We start from the raw sequence: 24859 nt of genomic DNA, 5'->3' as shown, positions 1-24859 counted from the left end.
CCCAGGAGGTGCTTGCCATCATTTTATAAACACAAAAGCAATCAGGATTATTCTTTACAATACAGTGCCTCAGTTCTCAGGGATTAGAAACAGACTGTGTGGATATTAGGAGTATGCAACTGTAGAAGGTAAGGCAAACCCGTCTGTGTTTTATAAGCCCTGGGATGATAAGAATAATGGGAAACTTCAGGCACAGTACCTCGGGATCATGGGTTCATTTTGTTTCTCAAACAAAAATATATTAAAGCAAAAAGTTCATGTGTCTGTGCCATGAACAAGGATAGGACAATCACTCATGAACATTTCTATTTGTTCCAGACAGATTAGATTTTGGAACTGAACCAAGCTGACAACTTCATATGAAGAATGCAATTTCTGGCCTGTGTGTGGCGGGGCTCTTCAGAGCACGGTATTCATTTCATCACAGACCACTGGCCCTCAGTCAGGACCCAGCGTCTGCCTTGACCATTTATCCTTTTCCCATTTATTTATTTCATTCTCTGATTTGGGATTATTCCTGAGGATTTTACAAATATGATGATTAGTCACAGTCTCCATACACAGTCAAGGAACTGCCCTATCTGCATGTTAAAGGTGATGACCATAGACTCTTCACAGTAGGTAGTTTCGCTATGGCCACCATTAAGTCTGTTAGTCTTGTGTTACAAGAAGCTGAGAGGAAGTGACTTAGGTTTAGAGGTGTGACGTGATGCTCTCTTCAAAGAAGGCAGACTTACTTTGTACTGTGTTTTCATTATGATGTTCTCTCAGTAGTAAAGCAAGGACAGTGTATTTCCAAGAAAATACAAAAGCCAAAAAAAAAAAAAAAAAAAAAAAAAAGACCAAGAAACAATTTTTCTACTTATCTTGTGTATAGGAGACAGGTTTCTGGAAATAAAAAGTTATTACTATGGATTGATCTTTATTTTATCGTCTCATAGATTTTTGTAAAAATTGTCTCTGTTGAGGCTGCCAATGAACCCATGTGCCTCACTGATAAATCTTGCGGATTCACTGTAATTTGTGTTAACTGAAGCTTTGTGAAGGCTTGGGCATCATGTTTCTTGAAACAGTCTTCTTGTTTAGCTTTTATAATGTGTTTCCATCTCTGTTTCCTGCATTGCCAGTCTGGCTCTTTTCCATTCTCTTGCTTATTGTATTTGGGGACCATGTCTTAAATCTTGCTATTCTATAGAACTGCTTCCTCTTCCTCTGTTAATTTGCATTCTTTGTATTCGTCATAGGTTATCATAACTGCCGATGCCTTCAGTTTTAATCTATATGCTAGTCAATTTCACATATACACATCTAGCCTAGATATTTGAAAATAATAATTATGTATGTGCATGAGTGTTTATGTGTAGGTGTATGCACATGCTGTAGAAACCCATGGAAGTCAGAAGGGCTTGTGTATCCTGAAGTTCAAGTTTTAGGAAGTCATGAGCTGCACTGTGCAAGTACTGAAAACTGACTCAAGAATAGTATATACTCTTAATTGCTGGTCCATCTCTCTAGTCCCAGAATCCAGATTTGTTTTTAGCCTCAAATTCAACCTACATGTATGTACCTGTGGAATTTTCACTCTTCTATCTCACAGGCATCTCTGACTCAGAATGCTCCAACCAACTCATCTCATTTCTGCTCCAAGGCTTGCTCCTCTTCTCTTAGCAAGAAACCGAAGAAACCACCTATTTTTTTTGTGCAATATATATATTTTCGTGCACATATATATGCCTGACAAGTACCTACTTTTTACTTCTTCCATATTTATTCAGGAAACCAAGAGGCACTACATAGTATGTTTGCTGCCTAACAATAAATTCACGCTCTTTTTTCCGGATCTCAACTTTATTCTCCTTTTATAACTTAGGCCTTGAACTTTTAGAGACTCGGTTTCTAAAAAGACACACATGTGCTCTTTGTTTTGCAATCATAGTCTAAATTAACACTCTAGCTGTCTTCCAGAAGCACAACTGTCATTCCATAATTCTCTTGCTTAAACATCCTTCAGTGGCTGACCACTGCCTTAATGATGAAGTCCAGAGTGCCTATCTTTTCTGTGCCTTCTCTCCTTCCAGTTTCCTATGCTGGGCTGCTCAGAGGAGACTCGCTGCAGCAATACCTGAACCGCTAGCTATTTCATGCTTGGCTTCATTTTGCTGAGGCTGCCAATTAGTGACTTAGAGGTGAACTCTTACATGCTCGGCTGTGAAAAGAGGCCTGTTTCAACTAGCCCTTACAGAGCCTACTCTAATTGTTCCTGAAATCCTGTACTGACTTGAACCTGTGACCCGCAGTTGAGAGTCGGTATGTCCTGTAGCTGCCTTGTAATTCAGGAAGGTATGCTATGGCTATTTATAATCCAGTCAAAAGGAGGACATTGATGATATTTCAAGTGCAATATTTCAGACTGAGACGAGGATTATTTTTGCTTCCATTCTCCTCCTCTTTCTCATTGTTCTTCAGAGAGAGGAGAGTGGATTTTCATAGTTGCACTAAAGGTTATAAAATGCTGTATGAGTGCCTTCATTTTCTTATCACCTGTCTTATTCTGATGTTGGGAGAGGAAAGTAACCACAGCAGGGTGTGATCAGCCCAGCAGGGAACATCCTCACTTTTGGTGATTCACAAATCACCTCATCTTGCTGCCATTTCAAATAGATGGATGGAACTTAGAATGGAAAGCTTGGAGAGGACACACACATGCACACAAATTCTCCTTATAAAGATAGCAAAGGATCAATAAAGGAAAACGTGTGTGTGTATGTGTGTGCATGTGCACGCATGCATGTGTGCATGTGTTTGTATGTATCTTTAATATCTATTTTTGATATATATCTTTGATATTATAATATATATATATATATATATATACATATATATATATATATATATATATAAAATCTCAAAGATCCACATAAGAGAAATGTAAATAAAGTAATGCAGAAAGATAAGATACAAATAGAAAAGGAGAAATTTTTTTTGAATGAAAAAAATCCATATTTTCTTCCATGTTAATAATTTATCTGATCAGCTAATAAACACAATATGGTTTATAGAGTGACAATAATTGGACAGCTACCAAGGCAAGCTTGTTCCCTCTGTCTGCTGTTCTTGCCTGTAGCCTGAAAGCAATTTTGATCGCCAGGGGAAAAGGTACCAACATTATGCATCTTACACAAGGATGTCCTCCACCAGCGTGTGAAGGGCACTGGGGTTGCGGATGAGTTTGTCAAGGAAGCTGACGATGTCAGTAAATTTTGGCCTGTGGTTTCTTTCCTTCTGCCAGCAGTGGAGCATCAGCTGGTGCAGAGACGGTGGGCAGCCCATCGGAGCAGGAAGTCTGTAACCTTCTTCAATGGACAAAATAACCTAAATGCAAACATACGCAGATCACTGTCTTACTTTGGGTGACAATGAGACGTCTGTAGCATCTTCATATGCAAGCAGAACAAACCCAAATACTGATAAAAGTGAACACTACTTAAGATGAATACACAGGGCCCAGGCAAAGGTGTAATCTATATAATCTCCAAGTTCTGAAGAGAAATTGCTGGTAACTCAATAGTATCTGCTACCACCTCTGGGAAGAAAATAGGCATTTACACATGTGCTGCTGATGAGCACATCATTAACTTCTATCACTGTCTTCACAAACAGCTGGATGGCCTTATCTGGCATCAATGGGAAGCGGCCCTTGGTGTTGTGAAGGCTCAGTGCCCCAGTGTAAGGGAATGACAGGGTAGTGATGTGGGAGTGGGTGGGTGGGGGAGCTCCCTCATAGAAGCTGGGGGAGTGGGGATGAGATAGGGCTTTTGCAGAGGGGAAACCAAGAAAGTGGATTACATTTGAAATGTAAATAAATAAAATATTCAATTAAGATAAAATATTTTATGTATATGAGTACGTTGTCCTCAGACACACCAGAAGAGAGCACCAGATCCCATTGTAGAGGCTTGTGAGTCACCACGTGGTTGCTGGGAATTGAACTCAGAACTTCTGAAAGAGCAGCCAGTGAGCCATCTCTCTAACCCTTGCCCAACTATCCCAAATGCTGATGCTAACCACACAAAGAAAACATGACACAGATACATTTAGCCCAAACGTATGCAACAAACAGGTATGTCCCTTGAATCCCTTTTCATCCTGTTTATAGGATCGGTGTATTTTTTAAACCCAAGTTCTACCACTGTAGCATATTCCAGTCCTCCTTGGTGACTTTCGGTTTTCCCTTAGTCCAACACTGACTTGGCAGTGCAGTTGTTTTCAAAACAGAAAAACTGGAGTGCAGAACAGGCACTCATACCATCCACCACCAGGAACAGCGGAGATCCAGGAACACAGGACTGGTGAGAAGGCAATCTGACTAGCCATAGAGCAGAAGATCCAGGGACACAGGCCAGGGACAAGGGAGAGACAGGAAACAATCACTGACAACAAGACCATGTAAAAACACAGACAACAAGATGGCAAGAGGAAAGCAAAAGAACATACCCCAGGGAAACCAAGACAACCTGGCAACACCAGAACCCAGCTCTCCCATCACAGCAAACAGCAGAATGCCAAACACTCCTGAAAAAGAAGACTCAGACATGAAATCATACCTCAAGATGATGATAGAGATCCTTAAACAAGAATGGGAGGAAAAGCATAAAGAATTAGAAGCTTTTAAAGAGGAAACAAGAAAAACACTCAAAGAACTCAAAAAAACTAGAGGAAAAAAGAACCAGAGAGATGAAAAAATGGATGAAGAAATTTAAAACAGAAATGGACACAATAAAGAAAACACTAAATGAGACAACCCTAGAGGTAGAAAACCTAAAAAAGAAATCATGAGTCACAGATGCAAGCATTTCCAACAGAGTACAAGAGATGGATGAGAGAATCTTGGGAGCTGAAGACAACATTGAAAACATAGACAAAACAGTCAGAGAAGATGCAAATTCCAAAAAGCTCCTAATGTAAAATGTCCAGGAGATCCAGGACACAATGAGAAGACCAAACCTAAGGATAATAGAAATAGAAGAGGGAGAAGAATATCAACTAAGAGGCACAGTAAATATCTTCAACAAAATTGTAGAAGAAACTTCCCTACCCTTAAGATTGAGATGACCATGAGCATAAAACAAGCCTACAGAACTCCAAATAGGTTGGACCAGAAAAGAAATTCCTCCTGACACATAATAGTCAAAACACCAAGTGCTCAAAGCAAAGAAAAAGTACTAAAAGCAGTAAGGGGAAAAGGCCATGTAACATAAAGGCAGACCAATCAGAATCACACTTGACTTCTCAACAGAGACTATGAAAGCTAGAAGAGCCTGGACAGACATCATGCACACCCTAGAGAGCACAAGTGTCAGCCCAAGCTGCTATACCCAGCAAAACTCTCAATCACCATAGATGGAGAGACTAAGATATTCCAAGACAAAACTAAATTTACACAATATCTGATCACAAACCCAACACTACAATGAATTATAGGTGGAAAAACCAATATAACAAGGGGAACTACATCCTAAAAAAACAAGAAAACTCCTAAGCAAGGAAACCAAAAGAAGAAAGACATACAGGCACAATTCAACCTGCAAAAGCAAAAATAGCAGGAAACAGCAACGACTATTCCTTGATATCTGTTAACATAAATGGACTCAATTCCCCAATAAAAAGACATAGGCTATCAGACTGGATACATAAACAAAACCCAGCATTTTGCTGCATACAGGAAACTCATCTCAGAGACAAAGACTGACACTATCTCAGAGTAAAAGGTTTGGAAAAAACTTTCTGAGCAAATGGCCCGTAGAAGCAAGCTGGAGTGGCCATTCTAATATCGAATAAAGTAGATTTTCAACCAAAAGTTATCGAAAGAGATAAGGAAGGACACTTTTTACTCATTACAGGGGAAATTTGTCAGGGGGAACTCTTAATCCTTAACATATATGCTCCAAATACAAAAGCACCAATATTCATAAAAGAAACACTACTAAAGCTCAAAAAATACATTGCACCCCACACAATAATAGTGGGACACCTCAATACCCCATTCTCACCAGTGGACAGATCTTGGAAACAAAAACTGAACAAGGACACTGTAAAACTAGCAGAGGTTATGAACCAACTGGAATTAATAGATATCTACAAAACATATCATCCTAAAACAAATGAATACACCTTTTTCTCAGCACCTGACTGCACCTTCCCAAATATTGACCACATAATTGGTCACAAAATGAGACTCAATAGATATAAGAATATTGAAATACTCCCATGCATCCTTTCAGATCACCATGGTCTAAGGCTGGTCCTTAATAACAACAAAGATAACAAAAAGCCCATATGCACATTGAAACTAAACAATGGTATATTAAATGATAGCAGGGTCAAAGAAAAAATAAAGAAAGAAATTAAGGATTTTCTAGAATTCAATGAAAACGAAAACAAAACATACCCAAACCTATGGGATGCAATGAAAGTAGTACTGAGAGAAAAACTAATAGTGCTCAGTGCTTCCCAAATGAAACTGGAGAGAGCATATACCAGCAACTTGACAGCACAGCTGAAAGCTCTAGAACAAAAGGAAACAGATACACGCAAGAGGAGTAGACAGCAAGAAATAATCAAACTTAGGGCAGAAATAGACCAAATAAAAACAAAAAGAATCATTCAAAGAATCAATTAATCCAAGATCTGGTTCTTTGAGAAAATTAACAAGATTGATAAGCCCTTAGCCAGACTAACTAGAGGGCAAAGAAAGAGTATCCAAATTAACAAAATCAAAAAGGAAAGTGGAGAAATAACGACTGAAACTGAGGAAATTTAAGAAATCATCAGATCCTACTACAAATGCCTATACTCAACAAAGCTGGAAAATCTGGATGAAATGGATGAATTCTTAGACAGATACAAGATACTAAAGTTATACCAGGACCAGGTAACCATCTAAATAATTCCATAATACCAAAAGAAATAGAAGCAGTCTTCAAAAATCTCCCAACCAAAAAAAGTCCAAGTACACATGAGTTCAGTGCAAAATTTTATATGACATTAATTGAGGACATAATACCAATACTCTCCAAACTATTCCACAAAATAGATTCAGATGGAACACTACCTAAGTCATTATTTTTGAGGCTGAAATAACCCTTGTTCCTAAACCACAAAAAGACCCTACAAGAAAAGAAAACTTCAGACCAATCTCACTTATGAACACTGATGCAAAAATACTCAACAAAATCCTTGCAAACCAAATCCAAAAACACATAAAAATTATCATTCACCATGATCAAGTAGGCTTCTTCCCTGGGATGCAGGGATGGTTTAATATATGGAAATCTATCAATGTAATCCACCATATAAACAAACTCAAAGAAAAAAAAAACCCACATGGTCATCTCACTAGATGCTGAGAAAGCATTTGACAAAATTCAAGACCCCTTCATGTTAAAAGTCTTGGAAAGAACAGGAATCAAAGGCCCATACCTAAACATAATAAAAGCAATATACAGCAAACCAACTGCCAACATCAATCTTAACTGTGGGAAACTTGAAGCAATCCCACTAAAATCAGGGACTCGACAAGGCTGCCCACTCTCCCCCTACCTATTACTATTCAACATAGTACTGGAAGTCCTGGCCAGAGCAATTAGAAAGCAAAGGAAATCAAAGGGATACAAATTGGAAAGGAAGAAGTAAAAACATCACTTTTTGGCAGATGACATGGTAGTGTACTTAAGTGACCCCAAAAATTCCACCAGAGAACTCCAACAGCTGATAAACAAGTTCAGCAAAGTGGCTGGATATAAAATTTACTCAAACAAATTAGTAGCCTTCCTCTACTCAAAGCACAAACATGTGGAGAATGAAATTAGGGAAAAGATACCCTTCACAATAGTCACAAAAACTATGAAATACCTTGGCGTGACTCTAACTAAGCAAGTGAAGGACCTGTATGACAAGAACTTCAAACCTCTAAATAAGAAAATCGAGGAAGATCTCAGAAAATGGAAAGATCTCTCATGCTCATGGATTGGAAGGATCAACATTGTAAAAATGACCATCTTACCAAAAGCAATCTACAGATCCAATGCAATCCCCATCAAAATTCCAACCCAATTCTTCATTGAGTTGGAAAGAGCAATGGGTAATTTTATCTGGAAAAACAAAAGACCTAGGATAGAGAAATCTATCCTTAACAACAAGAAAACATCTGTGGGAATCACTATCCCTGACCACAAACTATATTACAAGGCAATTGTGCTAAAAACTGCATGGTATTGATACTGAAATTGGCATGTGGATCAATGGAATAGAATATAAGATCCAGAAATAAGCCCTCACATATATAGTCACTTGATTTTTGACAAAGGAGCTGCAAACATTCAATGGAAAAAGGACAGCCTATTCAACAAATGGTGTTGGTCCAACTGGCACTCAGCATGCAGAAGAATGAAAATAGACCCTTTCTTATCTCCTTGTACAAAACTCAAGTGCAAGATGATCAATTATCTCCACATTAAACCAGGTACACTGAAACTATTAGATGAGAAAGTAGGGAAAACCTTAGAACATATAGGCACAGGAGAAAATTTCCTGAAAAGAACATTAATGGCTTGTGCTCTATGACCAAGGATCGATAAATGGGACTTAATGAGATTGCAAAGTTTCTGTAAGGCTAAGGACACTGTCAAGAAAACAAAACAGCAGCCCACAGATTTTGAAAAGATCTTTACCAACCTCACATCAGATAGAGGTCTAATATCCAAGGTATACAAAAAAGTCAAGAAGCTAGACACCATAGAATCAAACAACCCCATTAAAAATGGAATACAGAGCTAAACAAAAAGTTCTCAATTGAGGAATATCGAATGCCTGAGAAACATCTAAGAAAGTGCTCAACATCCTTAGCCATCAGGGAAATGCAAATCAAAACAACCCTGAGATTCTACCTTACACCAGTCAGATTGGCCAAGATCAAAAATTCAGATGACAGCAGATGCTGGTGCGGATATGGAGAAAGAGGAACACTTCTCCACTGCAGGTGGGGTGGTAAACTGATACAACCAATCTGGAAATCAGTCTGGCGATTCCTCAGAAAATTGGACATGGTACTACCTGAAGACCCAGTTATTCTACTTCTGGGCATTTACCCCAGAGATGCTCCAATATACAACAAAGACACATGTACTACAATGTTCATAGCAGCTCTATTTATAATAGCCAGAAGCTGGAAAGAACCCTGATGTCCTTTAGTAGATGTATGGATCCAAAATTGTGGTACATTTACACAATGGAGTACTACTCAGCTATCAGGAACAATGACCTTATGAAATTTTTAAGAAAATGGATGCATCCAAAGAATATCATCTGGAGGAAGATAACCCAGTCACAAAAGAACAGACACAATATGCAGTCACTGATAATGGGATACTAACCACAGAAAGCTCTGATCACCCCACAAACAACTCACATACTGTGTGAAGTTAAAGAAAAAAAAAAAAAAGAAAAGAAAAAAACATTATGCTTGCTCCTTATACACCAAGAAAACTTTGACTAATTCCAGGTTACATCCTGTTTTACATGTACTTCATGCTCATTATAACTAGTAAGATCTTAATTCACACTATCAAACCTTAAAATAAAAAAAGCCAAGCAATGACAAAAATGTATTCATATAGTTTTATGCAAAATGCTTAAAAGTTGTACATTTATCTTTGTTTTTTTAAAGAAAGTTCTTCAATAAAAAACCAAAAACAAACAAACAAACAAAAAACCCCAGAAAAGCTAGAGTTTAACTGGTGGAGGGAGAGAGCTGTACCATAGGACAAGGTGACAACTGAGCATGGGCACTGGTGTAGCTCAGGGGACTGAGGGATGGTTAATTTTAATTCACTTATTTTAAATTTTAACTCCCACTCCAGGGAAAAGAATCTGCATAAGAGTTAAGAATAAGAAGGTGGGTGCGGGGAGCACCCTCATAGAAACAGTGGGAGGGGAGAAAAAGAATAACAAAGAGACGTTTTGCTTGTGTAATGGTTACCTGCCAGCTTCTCCTAAGATGAATTTTCTAAATGTGAAATAAAATAATTCTGAATTCATATAGGTTAGTTTTTGAAGAGAAGAACAAAAGTATTCACTTTAAGTTTTGTTTGTATATCATTTATGGGGAAGATTTTTTTTTTTTTAATTTTACCAATTTAAAAGCAGGAAAACTGAAGATCAAACATGTTTAAAGACAGACATCTATCTAATTCACAACCCCCCCCCAGCACCAATCAAATATAAAATGGCTAATGGTAACATCACCATCTTAAGAATTCTGCTGTAGGATCATCTACATATCCCTTTTTAATGTTTTTTTTTTTTTAAACACTGACATCTCATTTTAATTTCTTCTTAAAATGACATCATTTGACATGACTATAAAATATTCTGAATTTATGTCAAAGGCAAGTTGTAAAAAAGAAGCATTAATATTTTCTTCAGGATCCTCTTAACTGCTAAATTCTGACTTTCTCAGTATTAGAGAATTTCTTATGATCACATCTGTATTTTTGGTGACCATATTTCGGGTGCAAATGTGTGTGTGTGTGTGTGTGTGTGTGTGTGTGTGTGTGTGCGCATGTGTGTAATTTCTATGTTTGGTCATGAGGACGTCTAGATTGAATTTAGGCGTGTTTGATCATTGTCTACCTTCTGATTTTGAGATTTCACTGAATCTGGAGCTTGAAGTTTTAGCCAGACTAGCTTGCCACCAAGTCCCTGGGATCCATGTGTTTCTCTTCCATTCCAGTGCTGAGGTTATGAGTCCATATTGTCATACACATGAGTATATATGATGCATATATGAGTTCATATATGACATATGTGAGCTTCACACATGAGTGTTGGGATCCAAACTCATGTCTCTAAGTTGAGCAACAGGCACTTTATTTACGGATCTTTCTCTCAGTCCCAGAATACGTCAGTTTGCAAGGTTATTAATGTTTTACTCTCCATTTTATATTACATTATCGAATGCTATTTTTCTCATTTTTTTGGACTGCTTTTGGTCCTAGGTAGGCTTGGGTTTAAGTCGTTTTGTTACATGTTTTAGTAAAACACAAATGGATAAAAATGCTTGAAACCAATCACAACTACTGTGAATAGGTTATGGAAGTAATTATAAAAAATAGGACAGAATGGCTTTAGGGAACATTTGTGCCCTGGGAGTATGAGAGTCAATTTGGTGGTTATGTGATTGCAAGTGCATAGAATAAAACAGTGAGAGGTGAAGCCGTGTTAGGAGGAACGGTGGCCTTTATAGAACATTTTCTGTGTGCTCGGTCCTTGTACGTTTCTCTGCTGTTTACTGCTTGAAATCACTCAGTATGGCAGCTACTATTGTTGCTACTTTTTCCATTATAAAAAATAGGCTGGGCAAGGTAAGAAGGAGACTTGTCTAGATTCACAAAGCTACCGTGTGCAGAATTGGCAGCTGTATTTAATTCCTTGTGACTTTCAGAGATCCTTAGCCATTTCTCAGATGCCGGCTTCAATTTTCATGATACATTGTTCTCTTCTCAAATTTTATATTATGTTATCTTTTGTTATTATACATGCTCATCTGACTTCCATGTTTTCATTTGGGCGTTAAATGTAGTATTCTTAGTATAAAACGCGCGCGCGCGCGCGCGCACACACACACACACACACACACACACACACACACACACACACACACACACACACACGGTATTTTGTAGTTTGTAGAATGTAATGCTCCAATGAGTCATCATTCATGAATGTTTTTGCATCTTATGCACACCTCTATTACTGCATCTGTAACTTTTGCTATATGTCTTTTTTTTTGCTTCTTCTCAGGCTGTGAATACACAGGTGCAGGAACTACACCTCTGGACTTTTCCTTTTCTCCATTTAGCATAGTATCTCACTTATTAGTAAATGCTAAATATCTAAGCAGACATTATTAAAATAATTTTTTGATTTGCCTGGATAGAGGAACATACTCTTGTAAAACTTGGGACAGCCACTTCCGATAGACTCAGGGGACAGCATGGTAGCACTCAAAGACTTAGAGAACACAATCGTAACTTTAAAAAAATGTCATCGGGGATAATATCCAGAATCTTACTGATTGCTTAGACCATACAACAATGCCCAACATGGCAAGATATCTCTAAAGGTTCAACAGTGGAATTTCTATCTTGGAAGTAATTAACACTTGTCTAGTTGCACTTATGACCCACTAAACACCACAGGAATCATTTCTGGTATTGAAAACCTAGTCAACTAGCAAGTGGGGTCATGGATCACAAAGAACTTTTTATCCCTAATTTAATGAATTACCATACTTCTCTATTGCATTCTACATACTTATTTTATGCCCACAGATAAAGTAGCTCTGAACCCTCACTAAAGAAACTTCTCTTTGCAACAACTAATCATGGGTGCTCAGCCCCGGAGGACGTATCTCTAACATAGCTACTGAACCTATGGCCCAGGGAACATTGCAGAAGATGGGACAATTATGTGAGTCTGGAGATCAGGGGACCTGCTATGGGTTTGCGTCTCCTAGAAATGACAGGAAAACTACACCTGTGATACCTCAAAAATATGGCTGCCTGATTAAGACCTGAACAATGACAGTACCAATGGACATGCTTATGTAGAAATCTCATGAGGTTCCATTCCTCTACTAAGAACAACAGGCAGCTAAGGAGTGTTGAGAGCTAGAGAGATAATCTTCTCCCGGGGAAGGGCTTCTAGGTAGCTATCCAATGTCCAGTGGTTTGCCCTGAATTTATGTCCATGCAAGCAGCACTGAATGGACTAAGTAGGTTGTATTTGTCTATTTATATAGTATATAACAATTAAAGAAGAGAAAGCCAGGAATTTGAAAGAAGTGGAGTATGTGCATGTGTGGGAGACATGGGAAAATTTGGAGTAAGAAAAGGGAATACAGGGAAATTATGTGATTATAATATAATAATATATAATATAATATGTAATGATATATAATATAAAAAATAAGAAAGTCAATTCTGGGAATAGGAGTAAGTAAGAGCCTTTTCTGCACTTCTCAGGAGATTGTAGTAGCGTCAGTAAAGGAACATTGAAGACCTAAGTATCAATCACAAACAAGGCTCCGTCACTGATGAAGAAATAAGCACTTGACTCTGCCTGCTATTGAACTATTTACACCAGAAGCTGCAGCTGCAGAGATTCTGAAGCTGAAGGAGCCTTGCTAAGTGCTCTAAAGCTCAGGTTCTTCTGCATTTAGAAGTGGATTTGCGTTCATACAGAACTACTTCCTAAGAGCTGCAGTTGTCGCCATGTGGAAACAAACATCCAGACAAGGATGGAGGCCACACCTTGTAATAGAAAGATTTGGGAAACAACGTAATTTTTTTATTTGCCAGATTCATTACTGTGGCTTAAACTTTTTAGAAATATAAAGATTAAGTCCAGACTGATTTATTTAACTTTTTATAAAAGAGGGCAGTGTCCTCAGATCTTACAGCCTTTTCCCTTGCAGGGAAAAGCAGACTTTTCAGCTTGGGACCTTCATTATGAACTCAGAAACATACTGGGTAACTTTTAATACTACTGTTCCTAAGTCCACTAAAATATTTAAAATCTATATAAAAAAGGAGCTAAGTGCAGAAGGAAAGGAAAATTTTAAATTCCCATTATATAAATGACCATCAGAGAACACAAATACAAAAGAGCCCAAAATGGCAAATAAGATTCTTTTGAGTGGAAATCAAAGGTGTAGTTGATTGTTCGTTTGATTGTTTGTGTGTTTTGGTAGAAACACTGTGGATGCTGTATGTTATCTAGTTTTGTGATCATATAGTTAGAAAAAAGAATCATTTCTTTCCTTAATTATTCTATGTAGAAGTAACTTATATGAGTTACTGGTTTGTCCTACTGGCTACACACACTATTTACAGCTGTGATTCCCTGGTCTTTTTCTTTTTTGTATTCCTTATTTCTTTTGTTTCTGAAGCAGGCACCTGACCCTCATGCAGGTGCAATTAGTGCTCATTTAATTAAAATGCTGTCTCTCAACCAAATGCCTGTGCACTAAGAGTGTGAATTACCAAAAAGCCGAGGAGACGAGGCCATTTTGGAAATTGCTTCAGTAGAATACATATTCAAATCAAGGCAAAAATTCCTTCTGTAAAATGAAGGGTTGAAATAATAGGAATGGGTTTTTAGCAATTTACTGTATCTTACACAGATCATTACACAGGGACCATTACATAATACAGTCGAGTTTGGAGAATCTAATCAGAGAAAAAAATTGAAAATGACTGGAGTCTCTGAGTCATAAAATCCTGCTGCATTTTTAGGTAAGTGGATTCTGTGCATCCTCCAGTCTTGGCTGCAGTGCTGACCCCTAACTGAGAAGGGTTAGAGAATTATAGGGGCAATCAAGAAATACAGAAAACATATTTTCTTCTTTCCTCAATTCCCGAAAGATATTTCCAGACATACCACATTCAAAAAAAGTTTCATAAAAGAGCTGAAAGATACACCCTATCTTGCAAGATCTTCTTCTTCTTCTTCTTCTTCTTCTTCTTCTTCTTCTTCTTCTTCTTCTTCTTCTTCTTCTTCTTCTTCTTCTTCTTCTTCTTCTTCTTCTTCTTCTTCTTCTTCTTCTTCATCATCTTCTTCTTCTTCTTCTTCTTCTCCTTCTCCTTCTCCTTCTCCTCCTCCTCCTCCTGCTCCTCCTCCTCCTCCTGCTCCTCCTCCTCCTCCTCTTCCTCCTCCTGCTCCTGCTCCTCTATCTCATACAAAAAATTACGGAGAGAGAACAAAAACCAAACACCAACCAACCAACCAAACAAAACCCCCCCCCCAAAATACAACAACAAAAACCAAATAAAACATGTGGCAGCGTTGTTCTTTCTCCATGTAGCCTCAAGTGAGATCCTCTCTGAAGTCTTCTTGAGAAAAACTGGATGAGCTTAGTGGTGAGCCTAAGCACCTACCAAGACATCTGCATTTCAAAGGCTTTTTTTTTTTCCTAGTTAGGGAAAGAAAACAAATCCCAGACTATGGCATAGCAGTCAGATCACTAGCTCTACTGAAGTTGCTTCTCATTTAAATGAAGGTGGTCTTTTCCCCACCTACAGACTCTGTGGATTTGGTTATTTCTCGCTTCCTGCTGTTCATATTTTGCCTCGTCACCCCGTGAAGCTCCTTACAATTGTTGCAGTGGAGAAGAGCACTGCCCTTGGTGCCATCTTTGGAGCTTGTGTGCCACCACGTCTTCCCATATGTAGAAAACTGCAATGATTGTGAACATGAATGAAAGTGTCATACAACATTAGCTCCCTCTACCTTACAGAAATGAACGATAAACTTCACATGCTTAAAAGTGGCAAGAGATTCCCTCACCTTCAATCTGCCTTGGACTTGATTTGGGCAATGGAATAGTTCTGTCACTCATTAAAATTTGACTGAAGTGCTTGTACGAAGTGTAACAACAGGATAGTGCATTTCATAAATGATTCATGCCGAGGTACAGGAAAACTGCAGTGAGGCTTTACATTTCTCAATAGTGATAGGCCATCCTGTATCCTTTTGCAAGCAGGAGGAATTGCAAACACTTCTGTGTGATGGAGTAGCACACACGATTGAAGATGCTTTGGTGTCATTCTGTAGAGTGGAGTGTGGGTTCCTTAGAATCCTGAATGTCTACTTTACAATTTAGTGTCAAAGACAAGCGCTTTGGAGTAAACAGGGACTTAAACTTCAATTCCATGGTTCCCCAACAACTTGGATAGGTTAGTGATTCTATCTAAGCGCCATTGATCATTGATTCTTTCATCTGCAAATGGAGATAAATAGTACGATTTGCCCCAGAGAACTAACTAGACTCTTAAGCAAACTCATCACCTAAAGCAGCTGTTTTCTTTTAACTATCCCATTCAACACCCTCCTCTGTACTTTTAACTCGGAAATTTTGTTCATTTAAACACAAGGTTATTGTTCACAGGTAAAGGCTTACTCTTGTCCTCTTTTAAATTTTTGTTTGCTTTAAATATTTATTCTGGCACTCCAATGTTCTTCAGGTTTTTGTAGTTTGATATGTTAATGCACTAATAAAGTTTGATACTTGGAAAAAAATAACACAATGACAAAACAGGTGATTTATAGTAAATATATAAAATCCAAGCTTTTACTACACAGGATTAATTAAACAATGTATATGTACTAGGTACTATAAATGACTCATCTTGTATTTTGTCACTACCTACAATTAGTTATTTTGAATTCCAGAAAATGATCTCAGAAAGCTGAAATGACTTGCCTAGGCATTCAGTCAGCCATGAACCTGGGATCAGAACTCAGAGCTTTCTACTGCATTATTAATGGTTTCAGGGTAATTTTTGCCTCCCATCTCTGACAAGATAGGAGCCAGTACCTTTTTTCTCAAGTGGCTATTTTAGAAGGGGAATGCTACTGCAATCTAGTATGCAGAGGCTGACACTATGGTTAAGCATCAATTCCAATGTTCAAGACGCATCCCAACCCAAAATCCTGATGATGCTGGCATTGAGAGACCCTGCAGGCATACTGGCCTTTCCGGTTTGCTTGGCTATTAGATTGGAAATCAGCAATACCTTATTAACATTTTTGGTGTCACACAAAAAGTGAGACTGCAATAAGGTCGCTATTAAGTGACAAGTTTTCCAAGAGGATGTACAAAAATGAAACTAAACAGGCAACCCAAAGAGTCTCACTCACCTTCTGGCTGCACAATTACCTTCAGCTTACAATCCCTTCCTTCCTTGTGACTATGGGAAAATCTGCATTCATAGTGCCCCATCTACCATGGAGTGGAGAAGGCTGGCAATGACACCTAGCTTAGATGGCAGTGCTTGCTTCTCTGATGTGGGTTTAGATCAAGGCTGAGCCAACCATTCTTCCCTAACCTTTGGATTGGCGTGTGAAGTTTAGAAGGGTTTCATTGTGGTGTTGTGATTAGCCCTGACATCCTGAGCCCCAGAGCAGGAGGCAGCAAAGAATGCAGTGAGTGGAAAGAAAGAGTCTAGAAATACACGGTAAAGCACAGCGCACCCAGACTCAGTGTGTTAATCAACCTGCTGTTTCAGGATTAAAAAAAAAAAAGAAAGGCTTTTTCTTCAAGTTAGTTTGCATTGAGTTTCTTTCTTTAATAGTCAGAAAAACCTTCCACAGCAGAGCTTGCATGCTTTTGTGGTATGTATATTTTAAATAACTATATTGTGGTCCTACAGTATTTGATTCCATTTTTAAAAGGAGAAGAAAGGAGAACACACTCCCTTGATGAGTGTCATTCTAATCGGACGTGGGTGTAGGACTATTAAAGTACCAGAACTCCATCTGTACACCGAAAGAATGGATAACTTTATTGGAAAGTATGTCTCCGTAATTCTTTTTTTTTGGTTTGTTATTGAATACAGTGGGTAGTGCTCAATCCAAGCAATTAACATTTCCACCTCTGCAACTATTTGTCATTTCTTTTCCTTAGAAACCTTCAAGATCCTCTCATGTAGTTCTTTACAAAAGAGATAATCAATCCAGGTGTGGTGGTGCATGCCTTTAGTCCCAGTGCAGGGGAGACGGAGGCGTGCAGATGTCTGAATTCAAGGCCAGTCTGGTCTACAGAGCTAGTTCCAGGACAGCCAAGGCTGCACAGACAAATCCTGTCTCAAAAATAAAATCGAAACAAACACACACACACACAAAACAGCCCTCCCCCAATACATAATCACTGGTAGCATTCTCTAGTTACCTAATGTGCCACCTAGAGTACTAGAGCTACTTTCCCTGACCTGAATGTGTTTGGGAACTTGGAACCCAGCGTCTGCCCACCTTCCATGCACCCCTTAAAGTTCTGTCCCAGAGTCTGGGTAAATACCAGTCCACTTGTTAGTGCTATGTGATTCTCTTCTTAGCTTCCCTGCTTGAGACAGAATTCAGCATATGTCTTCCTATGCTTTGTTTATTTCATTTAACACAGCGGAGGAGTGATTTTCTCCCATCCTCATTCCACATGCACACCTGGTCTGCGGGGTGGCACGTGTTTAATAAGCACGTGCTGAGTGGCTGAGCATCTGGCACCTGCTATTATATTTTGCTAGTTTTTTTTCTTTTCCTCCTCATTTCCATTCCCTAATGTACAGTCCCACTGACCTTTGGGAAACTCATTATGTTATTCACTAACATAGATTCTGCAGACTCAGAATTGTTCATTGTAATAAAATACACCATAGTCGGCAGAAGAGAGAGAGAGAGAAAAAACCATTTCCTAAAAACTGCTTGAAATTTTCTAAACTCATTAAAAATCATAAAACATTGTAATGTTCCACTTGATCTCTGCCCGCAGCTTTGTTAACTCACTAAAGTATAGTAAAAGTCTATAAGACATTGAAACGGAACACGGTTGGACTTTTTCTCTGTCTCATTACTTTTCTCAGAGAGCATCTTGGTTGGAAATGGTCAAGTATAAAACTATACCTTGACTGCACGAATGAGGAATTAGGGACACATGGAGTAGCCAGTATTTGGACAGAGCAGTAGGGAAATTTTCATTAAGCTATCTCTGCTTCTAAACAGAAATCTGGGTTATTGGATACGCTGGCTTCCAGTATGTTCAGCTCAACAGACTTTCGGCTCCCCTTCTCCTAGCAGAGGAAGGTATTCATGGGAAACAGAAAAAGATTTTAGCCCATTCGGCTTTCATCTAGTAATGTCTGGATCAGAAGGCCGCGAGCTTTGGCTCCCCGAATTCAGCCCCCACAACTCCCCTCCGTCCCCGCAGATTCTTCCTTGAATATTCCTTCATCCCTTACAGAAGACAGGGGAAACCAGTGACTGAGACCCTCCTCTGACTCTTTGTGGAGAAAAGTCCAGCCTGGTGCCGAGAACAAACGAGAACGGGCTCAGTGTCAGGTGACTCCTGGCTGTAACATCCTCTCCTGTTCCAGATGGAGCCCATGTGGCCAAATGAGCCTTAATAGACAAAAATCACTCTCTAAATGGTCATCTTGTATGGTGCTCATCGAGATCTATGGCCAGAACTGCTGGGAGAATTGTTGGGCACAATCCAAAAGGAAGAGACTGAAAACAGGCTCTGGACTACTCTAGGCAACAATTAAGAACAATTTACGTGGCAGTCTGAGTTGAAATGGCACAATTGGGCCATTCCCCATTGAAGCTGCCTCCCTAAGCAATCTGTCTCGTGGTCTGGCATCCTTACTCGTACCTGCTCAGCTCTACAAATGCCCTGTCTGCTTTTGGCAGCTCAGCAGAGATCGGGAGAATGCTACACTTGAGAAGGAAGGACATGAATCTTTTCTTTGCTATCAGCGGTGTCTCCTCACACATTATAAAATTAAAGCATCTTACGATGAGAAGGCACATTAGGAAGAATGGAATTCACTCACTTCTTTATTGTTTAATTTAGTCATGAAACTTTCAAAGTTCAAGCAGCTTACATGACTGAATCATAGTCCACATCATTACGGCCATACTTGCTAAATCTGTGACTGCAATGTGTCCCAGGAGGAAAGAAAATCTAGGGATCAGGAAACTCAAGAAATGGCTCTCCTTCTTGGTCAGACTTTTATTAGAATGACTCCCCCCGGGTCTCTAATAAGAACTAATTATGATTCTACTGCCTTAAGTGAATGACTCGGGTGTTTCATAAATCAAGTCCAAGCCTGGAGTTTCCCATCTTCCTCATTTCTCTTATTCCCATTAGTGTCAGTCACATATTATAATTTTGCTTCTTTATTTTATTTCTAGTCTTTCTCCTAACTTTTAAGACATGAAGGCAGGGGATCTCCAGTCCCAAACAGGAAGTGGCATGAACTCAAACAACCAACATACAAGTCACAGTTAGTCCTTGCTTTCTACAGCAATGGTCATGGCTTGTTATAAGTTTACTATGGCTGTAATCGAAAAGTGTGAAGAACTCATTACCATGGGACTCCAGACAGGAAGTAGTGCTGAAGAGACATGGATTCTGGGATTGCTTGGATGTCTCAGTTTACTCTAAACAGAATACGTATGAGAGCAATGTCTCAGGGTTACGGTGGGCGTTATTGTGATGGAATTTTGGGCTTACACGACTTAGTTACCTGGTTTTTAAGAAGTGCAAATAAGCAGCAAAGATAAAACAAAACTAGTATCCAAAGTAGAGGTTCTGGTAGTAAAGGGACAAGTTTCCAGTTGAAGAATTTAACTCTGGAAGTGCTGGAAAAGGCTTTTATGAACTGACACCCACCATAAAACAAACAAACATACAAAGAAAAAACCCCAACCAAACCAAACAACCACAAAAAAGGTTCAGTCACAGGGTGAAAGGGTCATTAGATAACATTCTCCATGTCTAGTCATATGACATGGCTGTAAAATACCCCAGTGCTGGATATGGTACAGAGGTACACTTATTTGTAAGACTACATGTTCCAGATGTTCTTGGGGACCCTGCTATTCTGGCTTTGTGTTTGACATTGTGCTTTGGAGAGCAATGACCTCGAAGCTCCTGTGATCTTTACCCTGCTATATTTTATAGGTACCTGGTCTCCATGATCAGTCAGCAGATTCCTAGATAACAAAGCAGGACTCAGTTGCAAAAGCAAAACTTATGTTAGTAGAAGCATCAACTGTGGCCAAAATCTATTCATATGATGGCTTTTAAAATCCCATTCAGCAGGAAGCAGCGTTAAGTGGATCTCTCTGAGTTTGAGACCAGCTTGGTCTACATAGTGAGTTCTGGGACAGCCAGAGATATGTAGTACGACCCTGTCTCAAAACGCAAGGAAAAAAAAAAAAAAAAAAACAAAAACCCTGTGAAACTGGAACAATCTGTAGCTGTTTCACAACTACAAAAGATGTAGAAACTGGAATCTGTAGTATCCAAGTGGGCGGTGCGGGAGTTTGTAAGGGAGGATGTCAGTTTTTAGCTGGAGCAAAGGATGCTACAATAGGTGTGTTCTGTTCCTGTTTAGGGATGGTTTACAGTCAAGTGTCTATCTTTGCATATATGGACATTGGAAGCCATATCAGTGTTTATTTCCTATCCTATAGCTTTAGAAACCAGTGGGTGCATTGGAGAAGGTATGACAATGAGACAATTCTGGATTCTCAGAAGAGGCAGTGCTGGGAGAACACAGTTATCCGCTCTGACATTGCCCTCCCTTGCATTGTTGGAATATCTGTAATTCTGCTCACTGTCACTATGACTGCAGGCAGATCATAGAGGCTGCGGGGATGAACTATTCCGGTCTGTAATGTTATCAACCACAAATGTAATTGCTACAGATAAAACAACCAAAGAAAGGAAGATGACATAAAAGATTACGTATCTCAAAGGAACCTTGTGAGATGACATTTACCGATAGTGCGTTGCCTGAAAGCATTCACTCTTCCTTGAAGGACTAGCTAGCCTAGGCTGATTTGGACTTTGCAGTGGCGGACTGAATTTCCCCATGGATGAAATGAAAAGTCAACAGTACTCTGCCTTTTGTTTAACTATAGGTGAGCAGTGCCGAAAGCGCCTCAGGAAAGATGTGTGTCCAGCATGGAACAAAGCCCATCTCACCCAGTCAACTAGGGTAGAAGGTTCTGCGAATTCTCAAGTCCCTCCTTCTCTAGTCCCTTACGAAACTGTCAGCAAGACAAGGGTTAACCTGAGAGAGAGAATTAAAAGAGAACGTTCCCCAGCTAATGTCCTTCCATTCACAAAATGAGAGAAGCACCTGCGTACTTACATCCTGGTTGGACATTTCCCAGTACGGTCTCTCTCCATAGGACATCACCTCCCACATGACAATCCCGTAGCTCCAAGCATCGCTTGCTGAGGAGAACTTTCTGTAGGCAATAGCCTCTGGGGCTGTCCACCTTATCGGGATTTTTCCACCCTGAAAAAATAAATAGGATAGTTTTCAGATGGTTCACAAGTATATTAAGACATGGGCATTCCACTCAGATATCACTGGTTTGCATTTCCTAACTGCCTGGTAATACTGTTGATGCTTGGATAATGTTAAAATGGCAGACATTTCCCCTCATAATTGTTATTCGGGGGAAAAATAGCTTTCGTGGGGGAAAAGTCTCACTTTGGGAGGATTTTATTTTATTCATTAGAGAAATTTATTTTTACTTTAGATTCACACAATTAAACACACTATTATGCCATTTGGAGAAAGTTCCAGATTATGGGACATTAAAAAGTAAATGTTATTCAACACTCATTAAGCACTGTATTACGTTTATAAATAATAATGAGGCTCAAGCTCTAATCTAATTGAAGACAAATGGTTAAGCAGGATGAATAGCCTGTACCAACTCCACATTTAGGAAGATGTTATTTTCTTGCTTTACCTCGGCCATGATTAAGTTTATTTTTTAAAAAACTTTTTACCATTATTCAAAATCAGAGGTGTAGAAAAACTTCAATCTTTCACCCAATAAGGTACATTGCATTTTTCCCTTCAATGTTCAACTTTACTTCTCAACATCTTAAAGAGATTAAATTGCAGGAATTTATACTGCTTAGATGCTAACGTCTGTCATTGTGTTATACTTAAATTTTATTAACATTTATTACATTTTATCTTCTGAAACACTCTGTAAATTTCATTTTACTGTGATGACAAGAATAAAACAAGTCATCCATTTGATTTGTAATAATCTTTAAAAAATCTTAGCTCTGAATTGCCATGTTGCACAGATGTGGCGACCTTTGTGCCACTAGATGGCGGTAGAGAACAAGGAGCGGTTCCATCTAACGCAAACCCGGGAGATGGCTTCAGTTTCCAGCAAAATTATTTTCATCAGTCAGAACCCGCCACTATGGGATTGTTTTAACATCATCAGCATTTTCATGCGCACAGCATCTGAGCTCGCAATGTGCACAAAAATCTGTGTTAAGGGAAGTGTGGGGGAGGAGCAGAGACTAAAAGCTGTGTATTTTCTTTCACCATTGATGAATTTATGGTTGGGAAACATCTTTTAAAGGTGAAATTCTCAAGTACTATAATCCTTAACAATTTGACAAATGAAACACTGTAAACGGTATGAAAAAGGATTAATCTGGTGTTGGAACAATTTAGGCTTCATAAGGCAAATGAGAATTAGCGGAACCCTCATTTCAGAGATGCCTGGAGGGGAATGATTAGGACCCCTGGGAAAAGCACCTTGAATCCAATCCTCAGGAATCCTCTGGTTTTACAGGTGAGTGAGCAGCCCAGTGTTCAGAGCGAAGAATTAGATATTCCTTGGTGTCTGAAGTCTACTAGTGTAACCACATGGTGGGACATTGCTAGAGACACGAACACACTTCAGCTGGAGAGTTGGGTACATAACTGATTTTAATATTTAACATGATATATTGTAGTCATATATCATGGCAACAGCTTGGACAGAAGCCTAATGCTTAAGGTTTTCGTGCTTTAGGGCACAGGTCTTTTAAAAGCCGTCGAATAACAACCAGAACATTTACGAAGTTAGTGAGAGCAATGTAACTGGGTGGGGGGTGGGGCAGAAAAGGGAAAAGTGTCGTTTTTTAAAAAAATTCTCCTTAAGCTTCTCTCTCTCTCTCTCTCTCTCTCTCTCTCTCTCTCTCTGTGTGTGTGTGTGTGTGTGTGTGTGTGTGCCTTGTGTGAAAGAGACTGTGGAGGCTGAGTCACCTCACCACACCCCCACCCCCAAAGATTCAATCTTTAACATAACGTAAGTTTGACAGGAAAAATGCCAATCACACAGCACCCACAGTTAAATGTAAATTTTACATAAACAACAAATAATTGCTCTTTTAAAAATAAGGGTAAATATATTTCATGATGGAGTTTTTTGGAATGGCGTGTCTCAGTTATCAAAAGAGGCTGGCATTTGTGATAAGTAAATAAATCAACTTTTTTTCCTACTGTAGTTGAAATATGCATCCTATATTTTGATTTGTTAAATTTGGCAAGCCCTAGTCAAATGCACTGGAAATAAGATGTTGTAAATGCTGTCCCCATTAAGGGAACATTCTAAGGAAGCTGGAAAGATCTCACCTACTCTACTGCCCCTGTGTTAAGTCTCAGTGGGTTCTATGAAGTACGGCAAAGCAGCAGCTAGCAGTGACTTCATGTTCATTTACCTCTCAACTCATAAATGATATCCTTATCCAAGTGATTTGCATATTCATATATATTTGTATATCAAACAACTTTCACAAGGAGATATAAGTTTTATCACTTTCCTTCTTGAGATTTTCTCTTCTCCCTAAAGGGAAGATATTAAAAAACATTTGGCAAGCCGCATTGCTACCTGTTGTGAACTGCATTTACTCTCAATTCACACACTGAAGTGCTAACTCACCGTGTGGCTGTATTAAAACAGACTTTAAAAGGTAACTCAGGTTAAACCGAGTCCTGCAAGTCTAACCCCACATTACTGACTTCCATACAAGGGTTACAGAGACAACAGAGTTGGCAGGTACAGAGACAAGGCCGTGTGGGAGCACCCTGGGAAGGAAGCAGCTGTCTGTGAACTGGAGAAGCTGCCAGAAGAACCAGACTTGCAGACATCTTGGTCTCAGACTTCAGAACTACAAAGAATACATTTCTGGTGTTTAGGACACCCAGTTGGTGATACTATCTCATGGCAACTCTAGCAGACTAATTATTACATGACCCCAGTAAGAAACGAACCTTGTTCAATACTTGTTCAAATGAACACCAGTGAAAAATGAACAGTACATCTTTATTTCAAATTCTTCGCCTAGTGTTGTCTGGAAATGGAAAGTGTAAGCCAGAATAATCTTAAAATAAAAATACAAAAAAAAATGGGGCAGACATTTAATGTGGAA

The 24859-nt window shown here is 39.0% G+C and overlaps 1 protein-coding gene across 1 annotated transcript in view; it reads right to left on the bottom strand.

The window, feature by feature from the left end:
- EPHA6 (EPH receptor A6) overlaps nucleotides 1–24859 on the bottom strand; it is a gene marked incomplete at both ends in the record, with an annotated part of 946557 nt that overhangs the window by 8641 nt on the left and 913057 nt on the right. Inside the window, 2 exons of the mRNA XM_080918921.1 lie at nucleotides 3179–3372; nucleotides 21774–21923. Coding sequence (XP_080775047.1) covers nucleotides 3179–3372; nucleotides 21774–21923 — 344 coding nt within the window. The remainder of the gene's footprint in view (nucleotides 1–3178; nucleotides 3373–21773; nucleotides 21924–24859) is intronic.

The sequence above is a fragment of the Micromys minutus genome (assembly GCF_963924665.1).
Source record: "Micromys minutus genome assembly, chromosome: 7".
NCBI lineage: Eukaryota > Metazoa > Chordata > Mammalia > Rodentia > Muridae > Micromys > Micromys minutus.
This window is presented reverse-complemented; position numbering and strand designations above follow the sequence as displayed.